At 34.9% G+C, this 24,003-nt stretch overlaps 6 protein-coding genes across 6 annotated transcripts; 2 read left to right on the forward strand and 4 right to left on the reverse strand.

Moving 5' to 3' along the window:
- Window positions 1-516: 516 nt before the first annotated feature.
- MONOS_695 (uncharacterized protein) lies at window positions 517-1,862 on the reverse strand. Its single transcript, XM_067877230.1, has 3 exons — window positions 1,560-1,862; window positions 1,421-1,499; window positions 517-1,359 (listed from the first exon to the last, which is right to left on the reverse strand). The coding sequence occupies exons 1-3, from the start codon at window positions 1,847-1,849 to the stop codon at window positions 901-903; spliced, it is 828 nt and encodes a 275-aa protein (XP_067734453.1). The 5' UTR covers window positions 1,850-1,862; the 3' UTR covers window positions 517-900.
- Window positions 1,863-1,875: 13 nt separating this feature from the next.
- On the forward strand, window positions 1,876-3,190 carry MONOS_694 (putative density-regulated protein). Its single transcript, XM_067877219.1, has 4 exons — window positions 1,876-2,123; window positions 2,182-2,489; window positions 2,629-2,862; window positions 3,000-3,190. The coding sequence occupies exons 1-4, from the start codon at window positions 1,889-1,891 to the stop codon at window positions 3,024-3,026; spliced, it is 804 nt and encodes a 267-aa protein (XP_067734454.1). The 5' UTR covers window positions 1,876-1,888; the 3' UTR covers window positions 3,027-3,190.
- Window positions 3,191-3,253: 63 nt separating this feature from the next.
- MONOS_693 (uncharacterized protein) lies at window positions 3,254-6,239 on the reverse strand (the record flags this gene model as incomplete). The annotated part of the gene is made up of 6 exons (XM_067877208.1): window positions 6,043-6,239; window positions 5,820-5,991; window positions 5,651-5,775; window positions 4,337-5,596; window positions 3,723-4,238; window positions 3,254-3,582 (listed from the first exon to the last, which is right to left on the reverse strand). The coding sequence occupies exons 1-6, from the start codon at window positions 6,191-6,193 to the stop codon at window positions 3,254-3,256; spliced, it is 2,553 nt and encodes an 850-aa protein (XP_067734455.1). The 5' UTR covers window positions 6,194-6,239.
- A 4,576-nt stretch (window positions 6,240-10,815) lies between these two features.
- MONOS_692 (uncharacterized protein) lies at window positions 10,816-11,580 on the reverse strand (the record flags this gene model as incomplete). The annotated part of the gene is made up of 1 exon (XM_067877197.1): window positions 10,816-11,580. One exon carries the CDS (start codon window positions 11,578-11,580, stop codon window positions 10,816-10,818), a length of 765 nt encoding a protein of 254 aa, XP_067734456.1.
- A 1,081-nt stretch (window positions 11,581-12,661) lies between these two features.
- Window positions 12,662-19,386, forward strand: MONOS_691 (uncharacterized protein). The gene is made up of 2 exons (XM_067877186.1): window positions 12,662-12,978; window positions 13,090-19,386. The coding sequence occupies exons 1-2, from the start codon at window positions 12,730-12,732 to the stop codon at window positions 18,568-18,570; spliced, it is 5,730 nt and encodes a 1,909-aa protein (XP_067734457.1). The 5' UTR covers window positions 12,662-12,729; the 3' UTR covers window positions 18,571-19,386.
- Window positions 19,387-19,414: 28 nt separating this feature from the next.
- On the reverse strand, window positions 19,415-21,545 carry MONOS_690 (uncharacterized protein). The gene is made up of 4 exons (XM_067877175.1): window positions 21,467-21,545; window positions 21,269-21,326; window positions 20,754-21,200; window positions 19,415-20,684 (listed from the first exon to the last, which is right to left on the reverse strand). The coding sequence occupies exons 3-4, from the start codon at window positions 21,177-21,179 to the stop codon at window positions 19,914-19,916; spliced, it is 1,197 nt and encodes a 398-aa protein (XP_067734458.1). The 5' UTR covers window positions 21,180-21,200; window positions 21,269-21,326; window positions 21,467-21,545; the 3' UTR covers window positions 19,415-19,913.
- Window positions 21,546-24,003: the final 2,458 nt, after the last annotated feature.

Genomic DNA, 24,003 nt, shown 5'->3' on the forward strand with positions numbered 1-24,003 from the left:
AGAGTGATGTTTTTCGTGAAAAAAATTTGAGATTTTTATCGAAAAATCCTTTCAGAACTATATTTTTAAATCTTCACACTCAATAGGTGGAACAGATTTATTAAAAAATTATTTGTTAATTACGAAAAGAAAATTAAAAAGATGATGAAAAATCTTCAGGTTCTGTTTGTAGCAACTATTTTTTAGAGGATTTTATGAATTTAGTTAAATATTGAAGAAAATACAAGAGAAAGAAAAAAAATTTTATGTTTTCATAAATATTTGAAAATTCTGATTTTTTTTTTTTTGGTAATGAAACTGAAATTCACAACCAATTTGTAAATTGTTGAAACTTAATTACACATTTGTTAATAGAATTTTCAACAATGAAGTATATTTTAGAAATAATTCTAGATGATTTCTATGAAAACTTTCGTAACCAATAAGTTATACTTCACACAGAAGTGCTCCTGTGAGCCAGAAATTTAAGTTCCCGATAAAAAAAGGGGGAATGATAAATTACTGACCCTATAATGAAAAGTATTCCTTTTATTGGATTGTGTAAAAAAAAAAAAAAAGAAAAGAAAAGAAAAAGAAAGAATCAAGTTATGCCTGTATGACCTGATATTTTTTTTTTTAAATTTGTAAATAACGAATTGACACTCGGATTATCATATCTGCCTCTGGCAGAAATTGAATACTTTCATGGTATTCATCCACAAAAAAATTGAAATGAAACAAACAAGTCACAAATAAATAATTTCTCAGTTCAATCCTTCAATAGCAAAATCGCAGTGTACCAATGAACATGATCTCAAAGCATCTTATTTATTTATTCAATTATATCAAGTGGTATCGACCAATCTTCTATTTTCTGTTGAAATAAATCATACTCTATTTGAAAATCTCTTTATTTCTATTTCATTCAAATCCCTTTTTAAAATCAATTTGATCTGTTTCACCTTTCCCGTCTTTTCCATCTCCTTCTTCCTGACTTTTCACTCTGACCACTTTCAAATACTGCTCTAAAAAGTCCTGATAAGGCTTTTCTAGAATTTCCATAGCAACAACGTACTTAATGAACGCTCTTATCACATCAGGCGAAACTTCAAGCATCGTCATTGCATATACAAGACGTTCTGCCACAAGCGTATTCCAAAATTTCTCCTTGTTTTCTTCGTTATAAGGAAGATCTCGGCTGTGAATAATTAATGGAATAGACGGATCCTCGAAATCAGCAGCAAGGGCCAATGGATCTCGTGACATTTGAGCCAATCTGGTTTTACTTTCAGCGCTTCGAGCTTCGAGTGTTTTGAGTTGATAAAAAGCATCCATCCAAAGGCGATCGTCGGACCAAACGGAATGCTCTCTAACTAGATGCTAATTAATTCATTCCGTTTTCATTATACTATTAAAAAATATTATATTAAAGTGAACAAACATTTAAACAATACATTGCATATTCTGGCCCATTTGATCTATCTGTATCAGTGTCAATTGTAGATTCAAGAATAGCAGCTCTATGAATAAAATATATGATATTGAACATTTTTTGAAATAAAATAATTTTAATCACAAACGCAACAGAAAATGTGCTTTGACGTTTTGTTTCATCAAGCACAAAAGAAATAAATGATGCAAGTTGTACATATGCCAACGTATCTGACCGTGCTTTACTTGTTATTAATTTTCTGGAGCAAGCTCTGAAATGATAGGCAAAAAATTGTTGAGATTCAGAACTTTTCAAAAGCATCCGAAGTTTTGAGTCATTGTAATCCGTAAGGGGCAGAGCATCTGTAAGTCGTATTACGCACTTTCTTATAAAAGCAGATGCAACATCCAAAGGAGTCGGAAGAAGAAGAAGCGTCATGTTGACTATACTTATTATGGGTATACCCACAAGAAAAGAATGTCGAGAACAGTCGTTGATATTTCAGACGATGAAGAAGATGTCGGAGCAGAAAAGAGGGCAAAAATGGCTGCTCTTATGGCTATGATGAGTCAGGGCGATGATGAAGGAGAAAAGAAAAAACCATCAAAAAAGAATAAGAAAAAGGCAGGCGGAAAAAAGGAGGAAGGCGATGCATCTGCAGATACCGAAGCAACCAAAGCCGCAACATTCGAGGAAATTGAATATTGCCCTGGTTTGTTCTTTTTTGTAAATTTGAAGTTGATTATTTATATTTTTAAAATAACTATTAGTTTGTGGCTATCCACCTGAATATTGCGAATTTTCTCCAAAATTCGAACAATGCAAAGAGTGGCTTAAGGACCATCATCCAGAACTTTATCCAGAAATATTTGGTTCAGCTTCTTCTTCTTCAACCCCATCATCCAATTCATCAAGTACATCCCCAGCGAACGATGAAAAGGCTTCGTCATCAAAAACTCCAAGTTCTTCAACATCTGAAGGAAAACATGATGAAGGTGAAGAAAAGGAGGATGAAAAGAAAGAAGACGATCCAAAACCAGCTCCAAAAGCAACTGGGAAAAAGGCAAGGAAAGAAGCAGTTTGTATTTATGAAAAATTATTAAAAGTTGCTTAATTTTAAAAAACATTTTTTGTGAAATTCTTTCCCTTTTATTATTATTATTGTTGTTGTTGCTGTTAATTGATGTTGAAATACAAATGATATTTTTTTTACAAAGATCGCACCTAAAGTTAAGCTAAGTGTTGTGAACAGAACAAAAAGGAAGCATTTAACTCAAGTGAGCGGATTAGAAGGATTTGGAGTGAAATTATCAGAAGCAGCAAAGCAGATGGGCAAGCGTTTCAGTTGTTCATGCGCAGTGGTGAAGCAAGAAGGAACTGGAAATGAGATGCTTGTGATGCAAGGAGATTTTGTCATTGACTTACAAGATTATTTGAAGGAAAAATACGGGGTTTGTTTTTTTATTGCTGTTGTTGTCATAATTATTCGTATTATTTTATTGTTCCAATTGAATTTTTCTAACTTTTTTGTGAAAACAACAACATTACTTCATTAATTTCCTTGTTCTGGATTGACTTCAAATAACAGTTGAAGGATTCAGATATAACAATGTAATTTTCCTACTTCCAGCATGTCACCAAAATCAAGCACGTAAAGCCTTCTGACAAAGTAACAAGAATGCGAAAAGTGATTTTAGTTTTTGTAAATCAAAATTCACTTCTGTTGATCATTTCGTCAAAACATTACAAAATTTATAAACTCAAATCATTAATGATAAATGCATTATTTTTTTTTTAAAAAAAAAATGAAATAATTATCGTTGGATTTCCAAGCAACATGCTTCATTCAGTTTTCTTTTTCTTTTTCGAATCGATCCAACATCGTATCCTTTCTTTCAGTGGCCGTCTCTCAGCGAATTTAGCATTCGGGTCGGTTGTCTGAAGCGCCCCGAGGAAAGCTCCGAAGAGGAGAGAAAGAATGCAGCTCACAATGATCGGCACGTTGTAGTACATTGGCTGATCACACGGCATGTTGAACACCAGCAATGCATCATCGACAATGCGGAAGAGCTTTTGTGGCTGAAGTGAATCTGAATGTTCAGTGCTTGTGCTGTCGAGTGAAGTGGAATGAAATCTGTCAAGTGCTTCTCGAATTGACTCCGTCTGCATGTCTGTTGAAATAGTTGTGAAGATGAAAGTTTAAATTGCATTTTTAAAAAGAATAAAAATGCATTGAAATAAATAAATAAATAAATAAATAAATAAATAATAAATAGAAACAACAAATATATTCAAAAAATCATTGTCTAACCATTCTGCAACTGAAGCAGCTTCGAGTAATATGAGCCGTCGTCTGCCAGCCATATTTCTCCGCGCGGAACATCAACGCCTCGATACGGGTCATACGGCAGGTCTTTGCATTTGATGCCGCCTTTGCGAAAGGGAACAGAAAAAAGCAGCGTTGAAGAAGGAGGAAGTGCCACGTGGAGCTTCAAAGGAAGAGGCTTCTGTGGAAACGCAGTTGTGTTTGGGGGATGGGAATGAATTGTGCTTGAAGGAAGTGACTCATCGAGGGAGAAAGGAAGAGCCGAAACAGGGGCAGAGGCTGAAGTGGAGGAATGATGCGATGCGGATGAAGAAGAAGAAGGAGAAGGAGGAGGAGGAGAAGAAGAAGAAGACGGTTGCTGTGTAGCTGAATGCAAATGATGCAATTTTTGGGTGTGACGTGTGTGTGCAAGCTTCAGAAGAGATTGGTTCTGCTTGTTTGTTTTTGTGCGGAAGAAAGAAAGATCTTTCTCGTCTGGCTGGCCATAGGCTACACGAATGTCTGTAAATAACAGTGAGAAATAAATAATTCAAAAAAGAAAGAAAGAAAGAAAGAAAGAAAATCATTAAAAAATGATTCTGAACAACAAAATTTCACACATTCATCGCAGTTCACCTGCGTTCCGTGAGTCCAGTTGACCTGCAGCGTTTGCCTCAGTCTGTTTGGAGAAGAAGAGTTGTGTTTGATAAGAACGCATTCGCTTCTGTGCAGAAACAAGTCCATAAACTTTGGATATTCAGCCACATACACAAAATGAAGTGCTTCGTCTTCATTTTCAGCAGTTTCATTGCGAAAAGAGCTTATCGAATTGGAAAAGACATAATTTCCACTTGTCTTTTGTGATGTATGTTTGGATTCATAACTTGAAGATCTGTCCTCTTTCATCCCTTTCAAAGAATTTTGCTTGAAGTGTTCTTGAATGAAGTGAGCTTTCGTGTTTGTGAATGAATGGACAACTTGCATTTCCTGCCCCGTCGGCTTTCCTGTCAGAAAACGGCGTGCAACCAGCGGAAGAGACGGAGACTGCAAGTGGAGCGGCACCTGGCTTTCTGTTGGGAGGTCACGGAGGCTGATGAAATGAGTGTTATTCGAAAAAAATGGATGATCCTGCTGAGAGGCTGATGATGTGTGCGTTGAATTCGCACCAACTGGTATGTCAATAAGTGAATACAATAGCTTTGCGCCAGAAGCTGTCTTGTCTTTGTTTTCTGAATGATCGCCTTGACTTGCCTCAACAGGATGTATTAGAGAAAATGGATTGATTTCTGCCAAAGATGATATTCTTTCGCATTCCCCCGGTGTTTTGCACAAATGCTTCAAGCAGCTAATAGTATTCTGATTTTCTGTTGCCGCTTTTCCTTCATTCTCTTTGTCATCATTGGAATAATTTCTAATCTTCTCTCTATTTTCCTCTTCCATTGCCTCACTCTCTTGCCCATGTGCACAGCTCAGCAATGACAGATCAAGATAGACGTGCGTGTCAGTTGTAGAAAATGGATTGTGCAGCAAAGATGCATTGAATCTGAGTGATTCTTCTCCCACATCCACAACAGCCGTGAGCGTTTGAACAAAGTGAAGAATATGTTGCTGCTTTGATTGATCTCTTATCGGTCCATCTGAGTTATTTGTTGAATTTTTGTCTCCATTTGTGCGCAAATGCTGGTCCTTCCTCACAGAAAGATGATAATTCATTTCTAAGAATTGTGCAGAATTCAACTTTTTTACCGATAAAAAGCTCAAAAATGTTTTGTGTAAATTATTCTCACGTAAAAGTGAACGCCCTGGTATAAATGAAAAAAAAGTCGCAAAATCATCAGTTGATATGACTTCTCGTGGATTTTGAAAAATATGTGAATGCCCTTTTGTAAATCATAATATTAATATTGTCGAGTTAAATAAATAATCTTTTTAACCATAATGTGGTGAATTAGACATGCAAAAGTGCTCCGTTTTTATTGTGTCAGAAAATAATGATGGAAAAGAAAATCCAAAAACTTGGCCAAGCAAGTTGTTCACTTTTGAAGTTTCGCAATACGTTCTAAATATCAAAAAATTGCATAATTGATAATTATATCAAAATACCTTTTCATAGGGAATGTAATTACTTGTTCAGCCCCAATGGGTGAAATAGGATTTATAAGGCTTCCGAAATCTTTTTTCCATTTTCCTTTTGTGTGATGTTGAAGGAAAAAAGTTGACTTCGAACGTGCAAAATCAAATTTCAGCATCCGCGAAAATATCCATGATTCTTGCACTTCAAAAAAATAAAATAAGTTAATGATTTAAAAGAAATATGATTGCGTACAAGAATGTATTGTGCTGTATTCAGTTTCCTGAACAATATGATAATGAACAATAACTTTTGAGGAAGATATTGGACGTATCAAAAATTCTTCTCCGAGGCTATCACTTGCATTTTCAAGTGAGAAAAGAATAACCATTAGGAAAATGTGCATAATGTAGGATATGCAAATTTTGTCTCCAAAATGGTTCACTAAATATATTATGGGTTCAACTGCATGAAAAAATTCTAAAAATCAAAGCTTAAATTGATCATATGCGTTCAAATGTGTTATTTAATATTTTCTGTTGTTTAAACAATGATTTATTTTCAATCTTTATTGTGAAAAAAAAAAAAACCTTATTGATTATTGATTTCTATCAATTCAGTTGAATTTGGAAAAGAATGGGGAACAGATTCTGAATTTTTCTGTCTTCTTAGCATTCAAAAATGAAAAAGTTTGACATGAATTGAAAGATTGCTTCATTTTTCTGTGCTTTGCAAAGAATAGTTCGCTTTTTTTTTTCTCGTTTTTATTCTATTTCGGATAGACTGTGATTAGAGAAATTCTTAAAAAAAATAACTCGGTATCTCATGTATAGTTTGTGTCAATAATGGTGGACACTTTCAATAACTGTGGATATTGGCATTATCTCAACAACTATTGATTGTTCCTTTTTGACAATAGACCCAACTATTCCCTCAATGAATATGAACTTATAAGACATACAGAAATGTTACAACTCACTCCCAAGAATCAAGAACTTAACAGATTCAATTCTCGGAGAAACTCGGGAAAATAAGATTCTTCGAGTTTCTCCGGGAAAAAAATAATTATTATAAAATTTCACAGAGTTGGATAAGTGATTTTTGCAATTCACATTAGTTCATATTTGTTGAAAGAATGATTGGGTTGATTGTCGAAAAGCAACTGTCAACGATTGTTAAGATAATGCAACTGTCCACAGTTATCGAAAGTGACCACCATTATTGACACAAACTATATCCTCATTTTTAATCAAAAAATTGCACAAAATCCAGTTTTTGTGGAAACGAATGTCTCAAATTCCAAATGAGTTTGTAATGAAGAAATATATTTCGAAGAAAATTGTCAGTTTTTTTCTTTTTTATAAATTTAACAAAACAACATCATTTAGCTGATCCTTTTTGCAAACATGCTTTCGTTCGAGTTTTGACCAAAAATTTAATCTCAAGGGGATAAAGAAAAAAATTATGATTCTTTTTTATATCGTCAAAATATGTGTGTATTTTCCGATTTCGTTCATTTTCTCTTTATTTCATTGAGATAATAATTTTGATCAAAACTCGAATGAAAATTTGATTTTGAAAAGGAATAGCCATTTAGTATTTTTTTTTTAATGTGGGGTGTTTATTGCACAGTCGTGCTCCATAAGAAAAAAAAAAATGAAATTGATCAGCAATTGTTTCTCTATTTAGAATTTTTCAACCCAATTGAATGGTTTTTAAAAAATGATTTTGCGTTATTTCGTATGTGTTTTTTAAGAAAAAAAATATGCTGGATTTTTTTCCAGATGAAAATGAACATGCAAGTATTTTTCATCCAAAATTTTGAATTCAATGCATTTTTGTCTGCTGCGATTCCATCGAGACTATTTCATGTGAGATACTTGACAATAATTCCATATTTGTTCATTTCCTTCCATTTTCTCCTGCCATCATCGGAAATTATTCTCACAATTCAGAGATGATTTCTATCCGATGTTCTCTCATTTTGTGGATGATAATTTTATTTCTGAAAAAAGAAATGACAATGATCATAACAGCCATAACAACAGATCTGAAAGAAATATCTTTGTTTCTCTCCAAAATTGATTCTCACAAATGCAAATGCAAAAAAAGATGGTATTAGCGCTGATGCATTGATGGATGTACACCCTTTTCGTTCATTTTTTTTTGTCAAATGATTTTGCTTTATCTCTGTGTGCGATGAAAATGTTGAATGCATTTTGGGTAATTCACTTTTAAAAGCATAGGCGTTGAATATCACCGAAAAGTTCAATGGTTCGCAAGAAATGTTATTTTTGAATTAATGATTACTGTTTCTCCTTCCTTTCTTTCTTGATGTTTAATTTTTTGAAGAATTGTTCGAAGAACTGGAAAATTGCTCCAAAATTGAACAGAAGCAGAAAATCGAGGAAATGAACAGACTAATGGATAAAATGGACAACAAAGAAGTCAATTCTGTATTCACTGTTGAAAATTTCAAAAAAATGGATAAAATGATTAAAGAAAAGATAATGCCATTTGAAAATGCACTTGCTCTGTTAATAAATTTGGGATGTTGCAAAGCTCTGAAAAAAATATGTATTTATGGGTTTAGCAAGCTTCATTGAGAAAAAGATTCGAGAAGATGATTGCTAAAGAAGAAAGCAAAAAGGATGAAAAGAACGAAAAGCTTTTGGTCGATCTTTGCGAATACTATCTTTTGCTTGGCAATGGATCATCTTCAGAATTAATTTTAATATGTGTGCCTTGTCTTGTGAAAGCTGCATCGAATAAAGAGGAAAGCGAAGAAGTTCAAAAAGAAGTAGAAATAGCTTTGCTGGCTTTGAGTTTCGTTGGTATATGGGAGGTTTGATTTATTTATAACTTGATTTCTTGAGTTGTTTTGTTTGGTTTATTGGAAATTTTGCAAATTGAAAAATAGAAAATAGATAGAGAACTATATTTGAATGAGATCACAGAGATTATCAAGTATCATCAGAAACACCGAAATCTCACTCATCTTGCATATCTATCGGCTTGGCAGTTTTTGTTCAACAGGTACCATTGTAAAAGAAGTTTGGAATATGTAATTGCGTATGAATTGCATTATGCGAGAGAAGCAACAAGAGAATTGAACGAGCTGATTAAATGCGTGGATTGGAAGAGAAAAGAAGAGGAAAAAGAGGAAAAAGAAACAAAAGACACTTTTGCTTTTAAGGGATGGATCCAATCACTGGAAAATTTCTTAGACCCGTACAAAATTGGGGACGAAGAATTTGTGGGGCTTATTGGGAGCATTGTTCAAGTGCTTCGAGCAACAAAAGAGAATAACGGAGATGCTAACAGCTGGAGCACTTATTTCTTGATAAAATTAGTAGAAAATGGAGCTGTTAAGACCGACGATTTGTTGAAAAGTGGAACAGTTGATATTGCTTTGGAAGAACTTCAGCAAACAACACTAGATAACGAAACGGTATCAAATTGTTTATTGTTCTTATTGAATCTTTCATGGCGATTGGAAAAAAAGGAAAAAAATAAAATGGAGGAAGCGAAAAGAAAAGAGATGAAAAGGAAAGCGATAGAAAAGATTGAGGAAGAAGGATTCGAAGACATCATCGAAAGTCTATGTGAAATACTTGTTGTCATAAGATTTCAATTTGGTTCTATATTACCATTTAATAGTTCTGATTATTTTGTGAATATTTGATGAAATGAAATGCTTTTATTTTGAAACAAAAATTTTTATTTTCTTTTTTTGAAAATCATTCATAAAAACGAAAGCAAACATTCATTTGAAACTTATTCAATAAGAATTAGATTTTTTTATAAGACTTTATTTTAACAAAGTGAAGAAAATGATCATCCTTAAAATAGTATGAACCACATTTTTCATTTTTGTCTTTTCTTCTTCAATAGCCTTCCTCTCTTGACTTGTCTGCCCATCAGTTTCAAGCAGAAGAATCAATATCAACTTGTTCACTCATCAGCTTTAAAAGTCTCGGTCCTGCTCTTTTGAGCAGTCTTGTGTCCTTCCAGCTTCTTTCCTAATTTCTCGAATTGATTGTAATTTCAGAGAGTTGAAGAGAGAAACCAAAACTCAGTGAACGAAAATGGATTTTTTGAGATGAGTGCGAATTGAAAGAAAATTATGTTATTTTTTCTGTAATTGAAGTGTAGATTTTCACTTCAACACCCAAATACCAACATTCTCTTTCGCATTTTCTCTCTCTGTTTCTACTTCCAATGCTCCTCTGCAAACAGTCTTCAAGAATAAAATATCAACAACCAATTCTGAAAGAGTAAAAGAAAAGAACACTTCACAAGGAACAAAAAAGACAAAGAAACAATATTCCAAAAAACTGGCTTATATTTTCTGTCAAAAGGCTTTCTTTCTATTTTTTTGAATCCTTTTTTGATAGCCCAGTTTCATTGGATTCCATCATTTTATTTGAAGCATTTCAAAAGGATGCAGTCACTTCTTCAAAATGCAGAAGAAGAATTTGAAGATGAAGAAGAGAAAGTGGAAAGTGATGATGATGACATTGATTATTGAAACAAAAAACATTAAGAAGAAGAAGAAGATGATAATGATGATATTATATAACGAACATTGTTACGATGCTGAATACAAAGTGAAGTTGCAAAGAGTCCTTTCAAAACACATTGATATTTGATGGAATGCAACGCAAAGTGTGGTTTCACAGATAAACTCAAGAAAAAGATGATGAATTGATTGATGAAATGTCGATTGATGCTGCATGAAAGAAAATGTGAACGAAAAGTGAGACCGAAGCAGATGAAGAAGGTAATAATGAGAAGAATGATTCATAAGGATGAAAAATCTTCAATTTGTGTTGAATAGCTAATTGTTAAGCAGAAGACTTTGCTTCTGAATGAAATCTCTTTTCTTCTATTCTCATTGCATTATGTTCCCCTTTGTTCGTTTTCCGCAACCTGCATCTTTTGAATCTCTATTTCCATTTCATTCCGTTTTTTTTCTTCTTTTCCGAGACTTCAACAAAAGGAATATAAGCGGATAGAGAATTCGCTTCACAAATACACAAAATAATAAGACGAGTCTTCAAACGGAAGGTCATTTTCTGAAAGGCTTAAATAATATGGAATCAATTCACAAAAGCCTGTGATGATATCTTCGTATCCTTCTTCTTCCATCTTTTCAAACAACTCCATTTTTGTTGCATTTCGCTTAGCTTCGTCCGTTTCATCTTTCTCCTCGTGTTTTTGTCTTTTTGAAACATTCAAAAAGAAATACAAGCAATTTCTCATCACATTGTCATCCAACGTTGGCCGCTGCATCCCCTCCAAAACAGTATCAACAGCTCCTCCTTCAAACAAGTCTTGAACGTTCACAACTCTATTTTCTGATGCATTTCTCAAGGGATAAGCGCATTCAGAGCTAATATCTCTGCAATTATCATTTGCTGCTCGATATATCTGAACAAGGCTGTTGATAAGTTCGACATTTCCTTCTTTCCACATTGTGAAATCGTGAAAATAACGTTTCATTATTCGCATCCACCTCAAAATAAAAAGCTCTTCTTTCATTTCATTTTCTCTATTCCCCACCATTTTTCTCATCCAATCCACATTTCTTGTCAGCTCTTCCAATTCTCTTTCTGCTTCTCTCGCTAAATGCAGTTCATTTGCGATTACTTCAACAGGTGAATAATTGTTAAACAATCCATACACCAAAAACTGCCATGCAGACTGATAAGCAAGTCGTGTCAGATTGTGATGTTCTTGATGATTCTGGATTGTGCCTCTGAACTCTTTCAAATATACTTCCTCTGACATTTTCTTTTAAAAAAAGAAAATAAAAGCCAGTCAATAAAATAAAAATGGACAAAAATCACGTCCACTATATCCAAAGCCGTTCAATGCGAGCAAAGCCATTTCCACCTCTTTTCGTGTCTCTTCGCTTTCATCTTTCCTCAATGCAACTTTTATAAAACAAAGCACAAAAGTTGAAATCAATTTAGGTGAAAATCTACGGCTTAATGATAATAGCATTCGCGAAGATCAACCAGAAGCCATTCATCCTTTTCTTCTTTCTTCTCATTTTCAAAAAGCAATCTTCTTTTCATATCTTTCACATAACACAGAAAAAGAAAAGCTTGATTCTGCCAATTCTTTTAATGCTCGACGATATCCCAAATGCTTCAACAATAAAACATTTTTTCCCCATTGCGTTCTCTTCTCTCCAGTCATCATAGATATTCTGTCAAATAAAAATATATTGGAAAAGGACTGCAATCTTTCATTGTCCATTTCATCTATTGTTGAATTCATCTTTGCAATTTTCTGTTTCTGTTCAGTTTCTGTGCAATGACCCGGTTCGTCGTTCAAAACTTCAAAAAAAAAAAAAAAAAAAAAAAAAAAAAAAAAAAAAAAACTTCTCGACTTGGGTTTAATCTTTCGACCGACAACCATCGCTTTATTTTTCCTTGTAACAAAGGTCCAATTTCGACATCGTGATTAAAATTTTGGAAAATATTTTTTATTTAGGAATTTAGTTCCACACAGTGCTTTCAAAGATTTTCCACAACTTTTAAATATTTCTTCATATTATAATGCACGAGAATGTCAGAATTATAATTATACGATTACAGAAAAAGTTTGGAACAGGTAATTGATTATTTCATGAATACGAAAATTCAGTCCCAAATGGGGTGAAATTGAATTTATGAAAAAAGCAACGATTTATACCAATTTTTTTCTGCATTCTTTTCATAAAAAGTGTAGCATTCTCAAGGAAAAATAATTTAGTCAAATAAAGAAATTGAAAAAAATAAAAGGAACAATTAAGTGGAACAAAATTCATAAAACAAATAATTATGTAACAAACATTTCCTTTTTGAAAATACAAAATGGCAACAGATCATCGGTTTATCTTTTACCATCCTTTGCAGATAACTTTGATATACTTTTGGGAGGATATTTAAAATGATAAAAGAGGACAACAAATCAATGAGTTCGATAACAAGTGGAGTTTCAGTCGGATATGCTCAGTCAGAAGGGCTCAGCAAAATAGAAACAGTCGGCTTTTCTGTTTTTTCTCCTCTTTACGATCAACCGAAACATCCGAACATGAAATGGGAAATTTTCATATGGTCAATAACAATGCTGCAAATGGTTACGATTAGTTTCTTTCGAATCGACATCTTGACGCAAGACGTGAATAAGATTTCACAGGTTTGCTGGTTTAATTTTTTATTAATTGAATTAACAAACAAAAATGCTTTTTCTATGTTTTGCAAAATGCTTATCAATTTTTTATGGAACATGCACAACAAAACTTCGCAGTATTTATGCTATCTTGATGGAACATATCTTGGATATCTTGTGGGAAAATCTGTTTCAGTTGTAATAATGGGATTCATGTGCTATTTCATTTTGCTTGTTGTGTACTTACTGGCTGTGGCCGTTTTTCAAGGTTCTATTTCTGGCTCACAGCCATGGATAATATCATTACTTCGTTGGATTGTGCGAGTAACATATACGATCTTGTTTATCCCGTTAATTTCATTTTGCATAACTTCTTTTGATTGCTATGAATCAGGAGGGCAAATGATTCAGCACGGATTCGAAAGCATTTGCTTTAACGATTCAATGTCTATTTCTGGATTTGTTATCTCCGTTGTTATTCTCGCTTATATTTTGTTATCTTCTTTTTTTGTTAACAATATGATTTACAACCATAATCCGAAATATGGAGGATTATGGTCATCTCCTTGCGGATTATGGCAAGCATTGGATTCATCACTTGTGTATGGATGTGTGTTTGCAATGAGAATGCTGTATGGCTGGCCTTTCTGGCGCGGAGTTGTAACTGTTGGATCTTCTCTTGTCTTGACAATGTATTTTGTGTATATTCAGCCAATATACAAACTGAATGGAAATTTGCTTATGGCATGCAAATGGTGCATGTTCGGGTGTTTAAGACTGTTTGGCGAAGTTGGGTATGCAATTGAAGGGGCAGCACACAATTGGATTGTTACAGTTGTTCTTCAAGTCGTTGGAGTGATTTCTGGAATTGTTATGTGTATCGTGCTTTTGCCTAGGATTGGTCGAAAATCGAGAGAGAAGAAGTATCTCTTAACTGCTTTTGGGAACCAGCTTTCTGATATTTGTTCTGAAAGTTCGTCTTTGGCCCTGCCTCCATTAAAGAAGCCAGATCGAATTGAGCCGTCGCTGCGCTTTATCCAAAAGAAAGAGTATCGTACAATGATTTATTTAACATTTGCAGACTATGTGTACACGCAAGCGCTGAAGACGAACAAGAGCAACTGCATGCTGTACTTCCAATATGCGACTTTTCTGGCATCGTATCGCAAAAACTACGTGAAGGCCAACACGCTTTTGAGGAAAGCACGAACACTGTCTCCTAACTTGTTTTTGAACTTTGTGCTGTTCTGCAAGGCGAAGGAGAATGGCGGAAGAGTCAACGGAGACAGCGGCGGGAACGGGACGAGTGACATGAATTCGTTTGCCTTTACTTCTCTATTAGCAAAAGCAGAGAAGCACCACGAGCTGGCAGTGAGTGCGATGAAGGACTTTTTCGAGAATGCGACAGCGATCCAGCCTGATTACAAATCGATTCCAGTACTTCTGAATTCGATTGTGAAGAATGAAGACATTGCTCGAAAGAGCTACGAAGAACTGATTGCGTCGCACGGGCAGAACACAGCGGTGTTGAGGAGCTATGCGCGCCTGCTGTTGGACATCTACGACGACGAGGACGAGGCAGAGATGATTCTGAATCGAGCAGACAGGATCGAAGAAGAGTCTACCAGCTCTGGCGATTCGTTGACGCACACGCAGGCAACAACATCTGCTGATGCTTTGCTTGCCGTGGGCGAAACAGACGACGCTGGAGATAGAAAACCCGGGGGAAATGTGAAAACGAGCGCAAGAGGCGAAGATAGCACTGAGAGCGAAGCGAATTATGTTCGTACAGTTAGATGCGGAAGTTTGGAAGTGACAGCTGGGAGTGTTTATGAGAACCCTGATTCGGGTAAAGGGGCTGAAGGCGGGGCCATCGCGAGCCCTTCTTCTTCTGACCTGCAGAATTTGGATGGGGAACAAGATGCCCTTGCAAGAAGCGAGATGCAATGGCAGCATTCTTCGAATGACGACAGAAGACATCAAAAATACAATAAAAAAAAGAGAAAGAAGAAGAAGAAGAAGAAGAAAGATGCAATGATTGTAGATCTGATGATGGGAGGGCGCGGTGAAAGCGGGAGCCAAGCAAATAATATCTCCTTGTTGAGGTTCACAGTGATATGTTTGCATTTAGTTGATGTAACTGCACTTATAATTGCGCTTGTTGTATATGTTGTGATGTCGAATATATACCAGAAAGACTTGGACACATTGAGGAATGTGTGCGACTTATCATACCACACTGCTCGTTCTGCTGCAATCAGCTATAACTTCTTTGTGTACGATATCAAGTACAAGTTTGTGAATCAGACGATTGTAGATGAGTGGATGTCGACGATGGTGCGGAAGACAGAGCTGCTGAAGATGCTAAAGGAGACGTCAGAGAGCCTGGCATCGATGCTTGGCAGAGTGCACGAGTCTACCACAAATATGGAGCCGTGGGAGACAGCAAGCATCGATACGTACTCGTTTATATTCACCACTAAGAACGAGACACAGTCAGATGGCAGTGTGGAGGAAGTGGTGGACATCAAACAACAGGTGCTCCATCCGTCGTCAATGTTGGAGGTGATTGCAACAGTGTCACAAATGATATACCACCTCTCAATTTCAGACATGGCTGCGCGCCCTGAAAACCCTGATTATCTGCCAAATATTCAGTATTTGGTGTTCAACTGCCCTGTTCCGATCTTGGACGGAGCGAAAAGAGTGATTATGTCATATTTTGATATTATTAACTCAGGGTGCAATGAAATTATAACTGTAGTTGTACTCATAATAACCATATGCCTTGCTCCTCTAACTGCTATCCAGCTAATTCTCTTCGTCAGAGTGACGAGAGCAGCTGTGAAGAATCGGATAATGGCTTTCCATGCGATGCTGGATGTGCCAAAGAACAAGATGCAAGGCGTGATACGCCGACTTCTGAGAGACGAGGATAACGATGATGATTTTTCTATGTCAGCTGCGTTGAACGAGAATCAAGATGCAAAGGCACCTGATAGCTGCTCCAGCGACAAGTATGAGCGTTGGGAAGATGGTGAAGCACAGTTTATGGATGAAGGCACAGACGAAAGCTCGCCAAGTCCTCATCCAAAGAAAAGCACTCGGACTCCTCGCAGTGGAAAGTGTATCGAAGAGAAGCTGACTGACAATAGCACAAGTTCTTCTTCCACAAGACGTGCATCAAAAGAATTGTCGCATAGAAAGACACCGCTGGCATTTAACTCGTCTGCGTTGGAACTTGACTCTGAAGAATCGAATTCTCCTCTGCTTGCTGGGCCTGAGCCTTCAGTTGTGTCAATATCGGAAGCATTACTTTCGCTTCCTTCTCCGAAATTGCTGTTTGGAGAACAGATTATGTCGACCTCTTCGACTCCAGGATTCCATTTTCAATCTCCCAGAATCGATGAAGAGAATATGAGAGTGGCACAAATATCTGAACAGAATTCTGGATCTGGTAAATCAGCACGAACATCTCCATTGGATGATCTCTTTTCAGTCAAGCAAAAACATGAAACTGAAGTCGCAGCATCAGAAATTCAATCTTATCGCTCGAGGAACGATGGTTCAACTGCTGATCATGTGGTCTTTAAGACATCTGAGATTGAAAGTGTAACCCAAGATGCTGCTAATCACAAAAGAGCTTCAGAAGATTCTGGGACAGTTGGAACAACCGGAATAACTCCAGCACAGACTGGAAGTAGTTTAAAGACTCAACAGTCTCCGTCGTTTGGTGGGAACGTGAATTCTGCGATGCAGTCGAACAAGCAACTGACCAACAATCAGGGTATTGATCTGACAAACGTTGCACAGTCGCCATCACTTTTGTCAAAGCTATTTCCTGGGAATGGGAGTCAATTGTATTCCGGGATAGTTCCCTCATATTCTGTTTATTCGCAGCAATCGATCTCTGAGTGCGGCACAAACCCTGTTTTCAGTCCAGCGCGGGTGATATCTCCTGCTGCTTCTTCAAATTTATATCGGAAGAGCTTCTCGTTGCCGAATAGCCAGAATACGCATGTTTCACAATTTGAAAAGCAATATGCGGCTCCTAAAGTAAATAAATTATCGAACATAATGCAAAAAGTATCCGATGATAGTGAACCACTTGTTCATAATCAGCAAATACAGAATAAAATTTCTGATACAAAATTTCAATTTGATGATGAAGATTCCGAAGAATCTGAAAAATACAAGCAGATGGGATTTGTTAGAAATGCAGTTGACGATACAGCTTGGGAAGAAGGAATGGAAAAGGAGATCGAGAAGCTCGAAGCAGCATACAAACAGCTGCCAAGTCCGGTTACAGGAGTAATCATTGTTACGAGTGTTCTTTCAGTGCTTCTGGGTGTTGCTACGATCGCATCTACAGTTGTGCTGGTGATATTTTATGTTGAAAGCTTCAAACCAACATCTGCAAACATCATCTTATCAGGAATGCGCGCATCGATTCTCTTTCAGATACAATATTTACTGTCAACAATACTTCAGCCGATTCCAATTCTGAAAACAGATCAGTCAATCACATTTCCTTCATCGCGTAATCCCATTTTGTACAACTCGTCTCATTGCTCGGGCTCTCCAGCGGTTGCACGCGACTTGCTGGTTCCGATGTCGAGATATTTCGAAGCTGTGCATCTTGACTGCCATTTTGGCGATTCAGATTATACGCAGACGGATGATTTCACCTATGATACAGTTTCTGTCACACGCATGAAGACGGCGATTAACCACCAGATGCTGCTGAAGGAGGCACAGTGCTACTTGGCTGATTCGGATGACTGTTCGCAAGCAGATGAGTATCGGATGTATGGGGTGAAAGGAACTATTTATGGCCTGACAACACTTTTGGCACGACTGAGAGTGAATCTTGAGAGGATTTCAAAGATGGATGTGAGTGAAGTTACGATTATGAACACGGAAGCGCGTTTTGTTATGACCGCTCTTCGAAGTGATATTGTTCAGGGCTTAAACAAAATGACAAACATGATTTTGGCTACTGGAAAAGAAGAAGTGCAGGAATCGATCACGATTTTGATTGTGGTTATTGTGTGCTTTTGTTTGCTGTTCATCATATCGATGTTTGGAAACGGATTGACATGGATTGAGGAAATCAAATTTATTGAGAATGTATCAGAGAAGTTGTTTAACCTGTTGCCAATGAAAGAAGGCGAGAAAGAGATTGAGATGTTACCATCAATGGTTACTGGGCATGCTTCATTTGACAAAGGAAGAGAATCAATTCTCGATGCCGCTCAGCAACTTCTTGCTTCTGTGAAGCGAAATGAGCACATTGAAACTATAATGGCAACATTTTTCCAGCTTTCATCAACAGTGCTGGCTGTATTTACGGAAGAAGAAAAAGAAATGGCTGCTAAGAATTACGTTGGAATCGAAAAGCACAAGAAAGAACACATTCTCATAAGGCAGAGGTTGACATTGATAGGAGACCAGCTTTGTTCAAAGAACGATGCGGTGAAAGCAGTTGGAAGAAGAAAGGTTATTTCGTTATTTGATATGCACTTTACTGACGAAGATATCACCTGTGCCGAAGCTGTTTATGGATTGAATGTGGGAGAGCAAAAAATTGATGAAGAAGAAAACAACATTAATCTGTAAAGGCTTTAGACTATGTACGTTTTATATGCATATAATATTTGCTTTACCCAGATTTTGGCTGCAATTTATTGCATTGCCGTTTTTGAGAAAATTAAATGGGTATATGTTTGAAAAGATTGTCTTCTTTTCATTTTTCTTTTTCATTTTTCTTTTCTCTCTCTCTTTTTTTTTTAATTTTATTTCTTGATTTCTTAAAAGAATGTATATTTACACACTTCAAACATATGTGAAAGTGCCTCTCTTTTTAGCTTTGTGTATGTTTGCTTCTTTTTTACCCATTTTTGTGCCTATTCCTCTTTCCCCATCTCCCTCTCTCTTTCTGCTTCTCTTTCTCTCTCTCAATATATGTGTCATTTTCGTTGATATGTAAAGTATTGGCTCTTAGTGTTAATGCTATTTATATGTTACTGTTGCAAATAATCATATATTTCTTTCTCTTTAAATCTGCTGGTTCTCATTTCTTTGTATTTCTTGGAAAAAGAATCATGATTTATTTTTCTTTCAAACAATAAGAATATAGTTGCTTTTTTTCACTTTTTTCATTTTCTTTTCTTCTTTTTTTTTCCCAATATATTATTATTTCACTTTTTTAAAGTTGTCTTTTTCAATATATTGCTTTTATTTTTGAATTTTATTACTGTTGCGAATGAAACATTAAAAACGTGCAGTTTTTTAATAACTAATCACCTTCTAAAGTCTCAAAATTGTTCATGGTTTTGTGTTTTGCATTTTAAAAGTATGTATTTTTATTTCAGAAATGAATATGTCCATTTCATTCATTCTATTGAATGAAAACATAAGCAATGATAAATATTAGCTCTTGTATTTTATTGTACCATACGCATTTGCAAAAGCTATTCTTTATTTTGAACTTTCACATGAAAATATTGATGCAATTCTTTGGTTAAAAACTTGAAAATTGTTTCCTCAAAAAAAGATAATTAAAAATGAAAAAAAAGCTTAGCAATCTTTCAAAAAGATAGATCGTTACAAAGAAGATTGGTTTTCAGTTCAAGTATTGAACGAATGGGACCATTTGAGCAATTCAAGCTTCAAGAAATTCATTCGACACAGATAAAAACGAATTTGATAAAAACTTTCAACTTAGCAATGATCATTTTTTCCCCAAGGGTTTGCAATATCAAAGATCAATCCTGCAAGAAAAAGACGGTCAAGAAAAGATGATTTAAACAGACAGGAACTTGTTTGTTTAATATCATTCACTATCCTTTTCCGAATAAAAAGGTTTGAAAATAAATTGCTATTTGCTTTCGGCATTATGATGTGTTAAAAAAAAAGATTGAAAGAAAACAATATAACTTATTCCCTCATATCAATGATGCTCACCAGAATAGCATATAATCGAAAAGATTATTTGGCGGATCGTAATAATCTTTAAAATAAAATAAAACACAAGAAATGCTAAAGATCTCATCTTCAAATCCTTCTTCTTCCATCCTTTCGAGCATTCTTCTTTTCTTGAATCTCTGTCTTGCTTCTTTGAAATCGTCATCTGTTCTTTGATTAAGTCGTTTGAATAGTTTCGCAACGAATCTCAAATAGCATTTCATAAGTCCGTCGTCCAAAGTGGACTGCATCATCCACTCCAAAAAGCTGTCACCGACTCCACTCCTCACAAGTTCATCAACGTAAACTGTTCTTTTTTCTATCATTTTCTGAAATGTTCCAATGCATTTTTCATGAAAATCTCTGAAATTATATTTTGCTGCTCTGCACAATAGATCCATGCCCATAATCAATCTATCACATTTTCTGGTTGATTTTTTTTGAGAAATCAAAAATGTTTCAAGCACATCAAACCATCTGATCAACATTGATACGTTTTTCATGTCTTTCTTTCTTTCCTCGTTTTCCTTTAATATTTCCTTTCTCTTCCAATCCACACATTTTTCAAGATCTTCCAACTCCCCTCTTGCTTCTCTCAAAAAATGCAACTCATCAGTAATGATCATTTCAAATTTTTCGTTCAAAACAAAACGGCGCACAAGAAACAACCAGACGGATTGATAGGCAAGTCGTGTAAGGTTATGATGCTCCTGGTGATGCTTTATGATATCTTTGATCTCACGCAAATGAAGCCTTTGCTCAACTTTCTGATTTTTTAAAAAAAAAAATACAAAAAAGATACAATGACTTCAAAAGTGAAATAGAAGTGCTCAGACATAATATTTAGGAACACAACTCAATGCCAATAATTCCATTTCCACTTCTTTTTGAACTTCCTCGTTTTCGTCTTTGTTCGATGCAACTTTCAGAAGGCAAGGCACGCAAATTGAAGCAATTACAAATGAATTGCTTCCTCCATGCAAAAGATAACATTCACAAAGATCAACAAGTCGCTTTTCATTCATTTCTTCTTTCTTTTCTTCTTCTTCGATGATCATCAGCCGAATCATATTGCTCAATGAAGAATAGTTAAATCCACACATCCATATATTTTTTATCATTTTGAAATATCCAATGTGTTTCAATATCAAAATGGCATTTTCCATTGATATTTTCTTTTCAACAATCATTTTGTCGATATCATTGTACAGTTCATTCGTGAATGTTGATCCCTGCTCTTTTCTACACATTTCATCCAGCATCCCATTTATTTCTACTATTTTCTGTTTTTGATCATCGGAATTGCAAAGTCTTAATTGAAAAAAAGTTTCTTTTCAATAAAAAATGATACCTCAGAAAGCACAAAAGAGAATGGTTAATAAACCCCAAAACTCCGTTGAAAAGTTCTCCTTCAGTAATTAAAGAAATACATTGGAAACAGACATTTTTGCGGTTTTGGTATGTTCAAAGAATTGCAAAACAATCATAAAAGGAGATTCACATATATTAATTGTTTCAAATGAACATGGAATGTATATTGAATATAAACTTTTATCAGTTCCGTTGTCATTCTTATTTTCTGTCAAATTACGAAATGAACAAATTTTCAACTCCAAAACAAATAAAGTAAGGGATTTCAAAAAATTTTTAGAAAGTTTTAAGAAAGATGTTAAAACGTCACTTTATTGAAAAGAAAGGAAATGATGTTGATAATCCTTTGATGCTAGTTAGTATTATTCCTTTATGAATTCATGTTTCCAAATTTGTTTTCATGAAAGCTCAAAACTCTTGTGCATTTCATATTTTATTTGAATGTTTGCAAATGGAAGTGGTGAATCATTTTTGAATTGTTTACAGAAAAAGAAGAATGATAATTCGTTTATTTTTGATGTTAAATATCATTTCTGCAATTCTGTAATGAAGTCTTGAAAGAATTTTCATTTCATAATGGATTGGGAACTGGGAGAAAACAATTAAAAGCGAAAGTTATCGGAGAAAATTCAAAAAGATCTTCTTTTTCAGCTTTCAGAAAAGTTTCAGAAACTCTTCATTGTTTTCCGAAAAACGTGTCAAATTTTTTCAAAAATCGAAGAATAAGATTTGTATTTTATGAAGCATTGATAGTTGCAATATATATTAGAAAGCAATTGCAATTTTGAAAGCATTTTGATCTTCTCTTTACGCACATGACGTGTCAATAATGCAGAAGCATTCATTCGAACTTAAAAATATATTTGAGTGTTTCGTTCATTCAAAAAGATTCAGTCATTGTCGTTGATTTTAAAGGAGGCGAATAAACTTTGTGCAATTAAAAAAATGTTCTCATAATAATTTGAATTATATCTGTTTGAACTTGCATAGAGCTTATATGTTGAGATGTTTGGAATCTCTCTTTCAGAATTGATTTCGAAAAAAAATAAATGTTTTCATTTTTCAATTTACACACCAATGCGTTCATTCGTTTCAACGTTATAAGTGTGAACTCTCAAAAATCAAAAATCAGTTAAAAACATTTTTTGTAATTATTTTCATTTATTTCTGGAACAAACTTTTTCAATATTTTCTGCATTGGATAATAAAATGATTGTCTTTTGTGAATGTTTTGACCAGAGGGTTTGTCAAAAGGTATTTAGAAGTTTATTTTGATGAGACTTAATTTAACATGTGTCTATTCGACTGATGCACATTCGAAAGTTTTATTTATTGAAGGCACATCCATTCATCGGAAAATATCTACAAGATGATTCATGACATCATTGATTAGTGTGTTAGCAAATCAACATCTCCTCCGAAACAAATAGAATTTGTCCTTTAAAAACGATGATTTCATGATGTTATCTGTTTTGTTTCAAATTTTCGTGTTTTTCAAATTTCTGAATCAGTTTTTTGAAGCCATTATTAACCCGTAACTAATTATCAGCTTTATGTTTTCTCTCCATTTTTGTAATATTGTATTTTTCACACTTTTTTTGCATGTCTTTTGCGATGATAATTCAACTTCTTTTTATGTAAACTCAAAAGATGGTTCCAATAACGAAGATTGTGGAACGGAGCAAATACCATGCAGAGAGCTTCAGTATTTGTTAAAGAAGACTGATAGTATTTTAAATCGAAATATAACAATAGGGTTAGGGAATTATTCCGAAGGAAAGATTGATATTCTTAAAGGGGAAGTTAGTATTTTCAATTCCGAAAGTTCGGATAAAGGTTGCCTTATTCGCAATAATAATGATGATTACTGTTTCAAAGTTGAAAGTGCTGCTTTGTCAATGGAGAAAGTTGATTTTATGTTGGATTGGAAGCAGAGTGTATTTCCTGTTGGTTTCATTTTGAATAACGCCTCTTTTTCACTGAGTTGCACACGACTTGCTGTCCAGTTCGAATATGTAGGGAAAATGCTGAATGAAGTTCATCAGATGATCAGTGCACATATCTCAAATGTTTCAATCGGAAACGTTAATCTTTCTGATATTTTGTATTGGGATAATAGTCAAAAATTGAGTTCCAATGAGGCTTGCGATTGGAGTCATGGTCTCATTGAACTCAATAACTGTACGTCAAAGATATATAGTTCTAAGTTATCTGGGATTTCTGGAGCGTTATTCATGGATAAAGGTTCACTTGAATTGAATGATGTTCAGTTTTCGACAAATTGTTATGAGAACAGTTTTTTTTCAAGAAGACCTTTAAGATGTGTGGGCGATGGAATTGTGTATGCATCTGGAACTTATGAACATAATGGAGCAGACGACAAAGGGAATTATTTTGATTTGAGAAAATGTAGAGCTGCTGGACCATCATTAACAGGGAAAAGAGAACCATTTTTTTCACCAATAATAACGAATGTAATAGCTAGTAATTCAAGTGATTCAAATAAGTACAATTTACTTGTTTTAATTAAAAATTTGTTGCCATGTGAAGTGAAGTTATGCATTTATGGGAAAAGTTCTGAAATTACAATTCTTGATTTTGATTCGTTTAATTCTTCCTATGCTCAAATTGATATTGCGAAGAATATTATCCCCTCAACATTCAATGTTTCATTGCAATACCCAGGGGCGAATAACACAAAAAAATATTCTCCTC

This window comes from Monocercomonoides exilis (assembly GCF_001643675.1).
Source record: "Monocercomonoides exilis strain PA203 chromosome Unknown scaffold5-2102611, whole genome shotgun sequence".
In the NCBI taxonomy this organism is placed as follows: Eukaryota; Preaxostyla; order Oxymonadida; family Polymastigidae; genus Monocercomonoides; species Monocercomonoides exilis.

Coding starts and splice junctions, on each gene's coding strand:
- MONOS_694 (XM_067877219.1), top strand. CDS start 1,889: ATGTCGAGAACAGTCGTTGATATTTCAGACGATGAAGAAGATGTCGGA. Junction 2,490..2,628: donor AAAAGGCAAGGAAAGAAGCA/GTTTGTATTTAT, acceptor TTTTTTACAAAG/ATCGCACCTAAAGTTAAGCT. Junction 2,863..2,999: donor ATTTGAAGGAAAAATACGGG/GTTTGTTTTTTT, acceptor TTCAAATAACAG/TTGAAGGATTCAGATATAAC.
- MONOS_690 (XM_067877175.1), bottom strand. CDS start 21,179: ATGCTGGATGAAATGTGTAGAAAAGAGCAGGGATCAACATTCACGAAT. Junction 20,685..20,753: donor GTTGTGTTCCTAAATATTAT/GTCTGAGCACTT, acceptor TTAAAAAATCAG/AAAGTTGAGCAAAGGCTTCA.
- MONOS_695 (XM_067877230.1), bottom strand. CDS start 1,849: ATGACGCTTCTTCTTCTTCCGACTCCTTTGGATGTTGCATCTGCTTTT. Junction 1,500..1,559: donor CAAAGCACATTTTCTGTTGC/GTTTGTGATTAA, acceptor TTTTATTCATAG/AGCTGCTATTCTTGAATCTA. Junction 1,360..1,420: donor ATGCAATGTATTGTTTAAAT/GTTTGTTCACTT, acceptor TGAATTAATTAG/CATCTAGTTAGAGAGCATTC.
- MONOS_691 (XM_067877186.1), top strand. CDS start 12,730: ATGATAAAAGAGGACAACAAATCAATGAGTTCGATAACAAGTGGAGTT. Junction 12,979..13,089: donor ACGTGAATAAGATTTCACAG/GTTTGCTGGTTT, acceptor AAAACTTCGCAG/TATTTATGCTATCTTGATGG.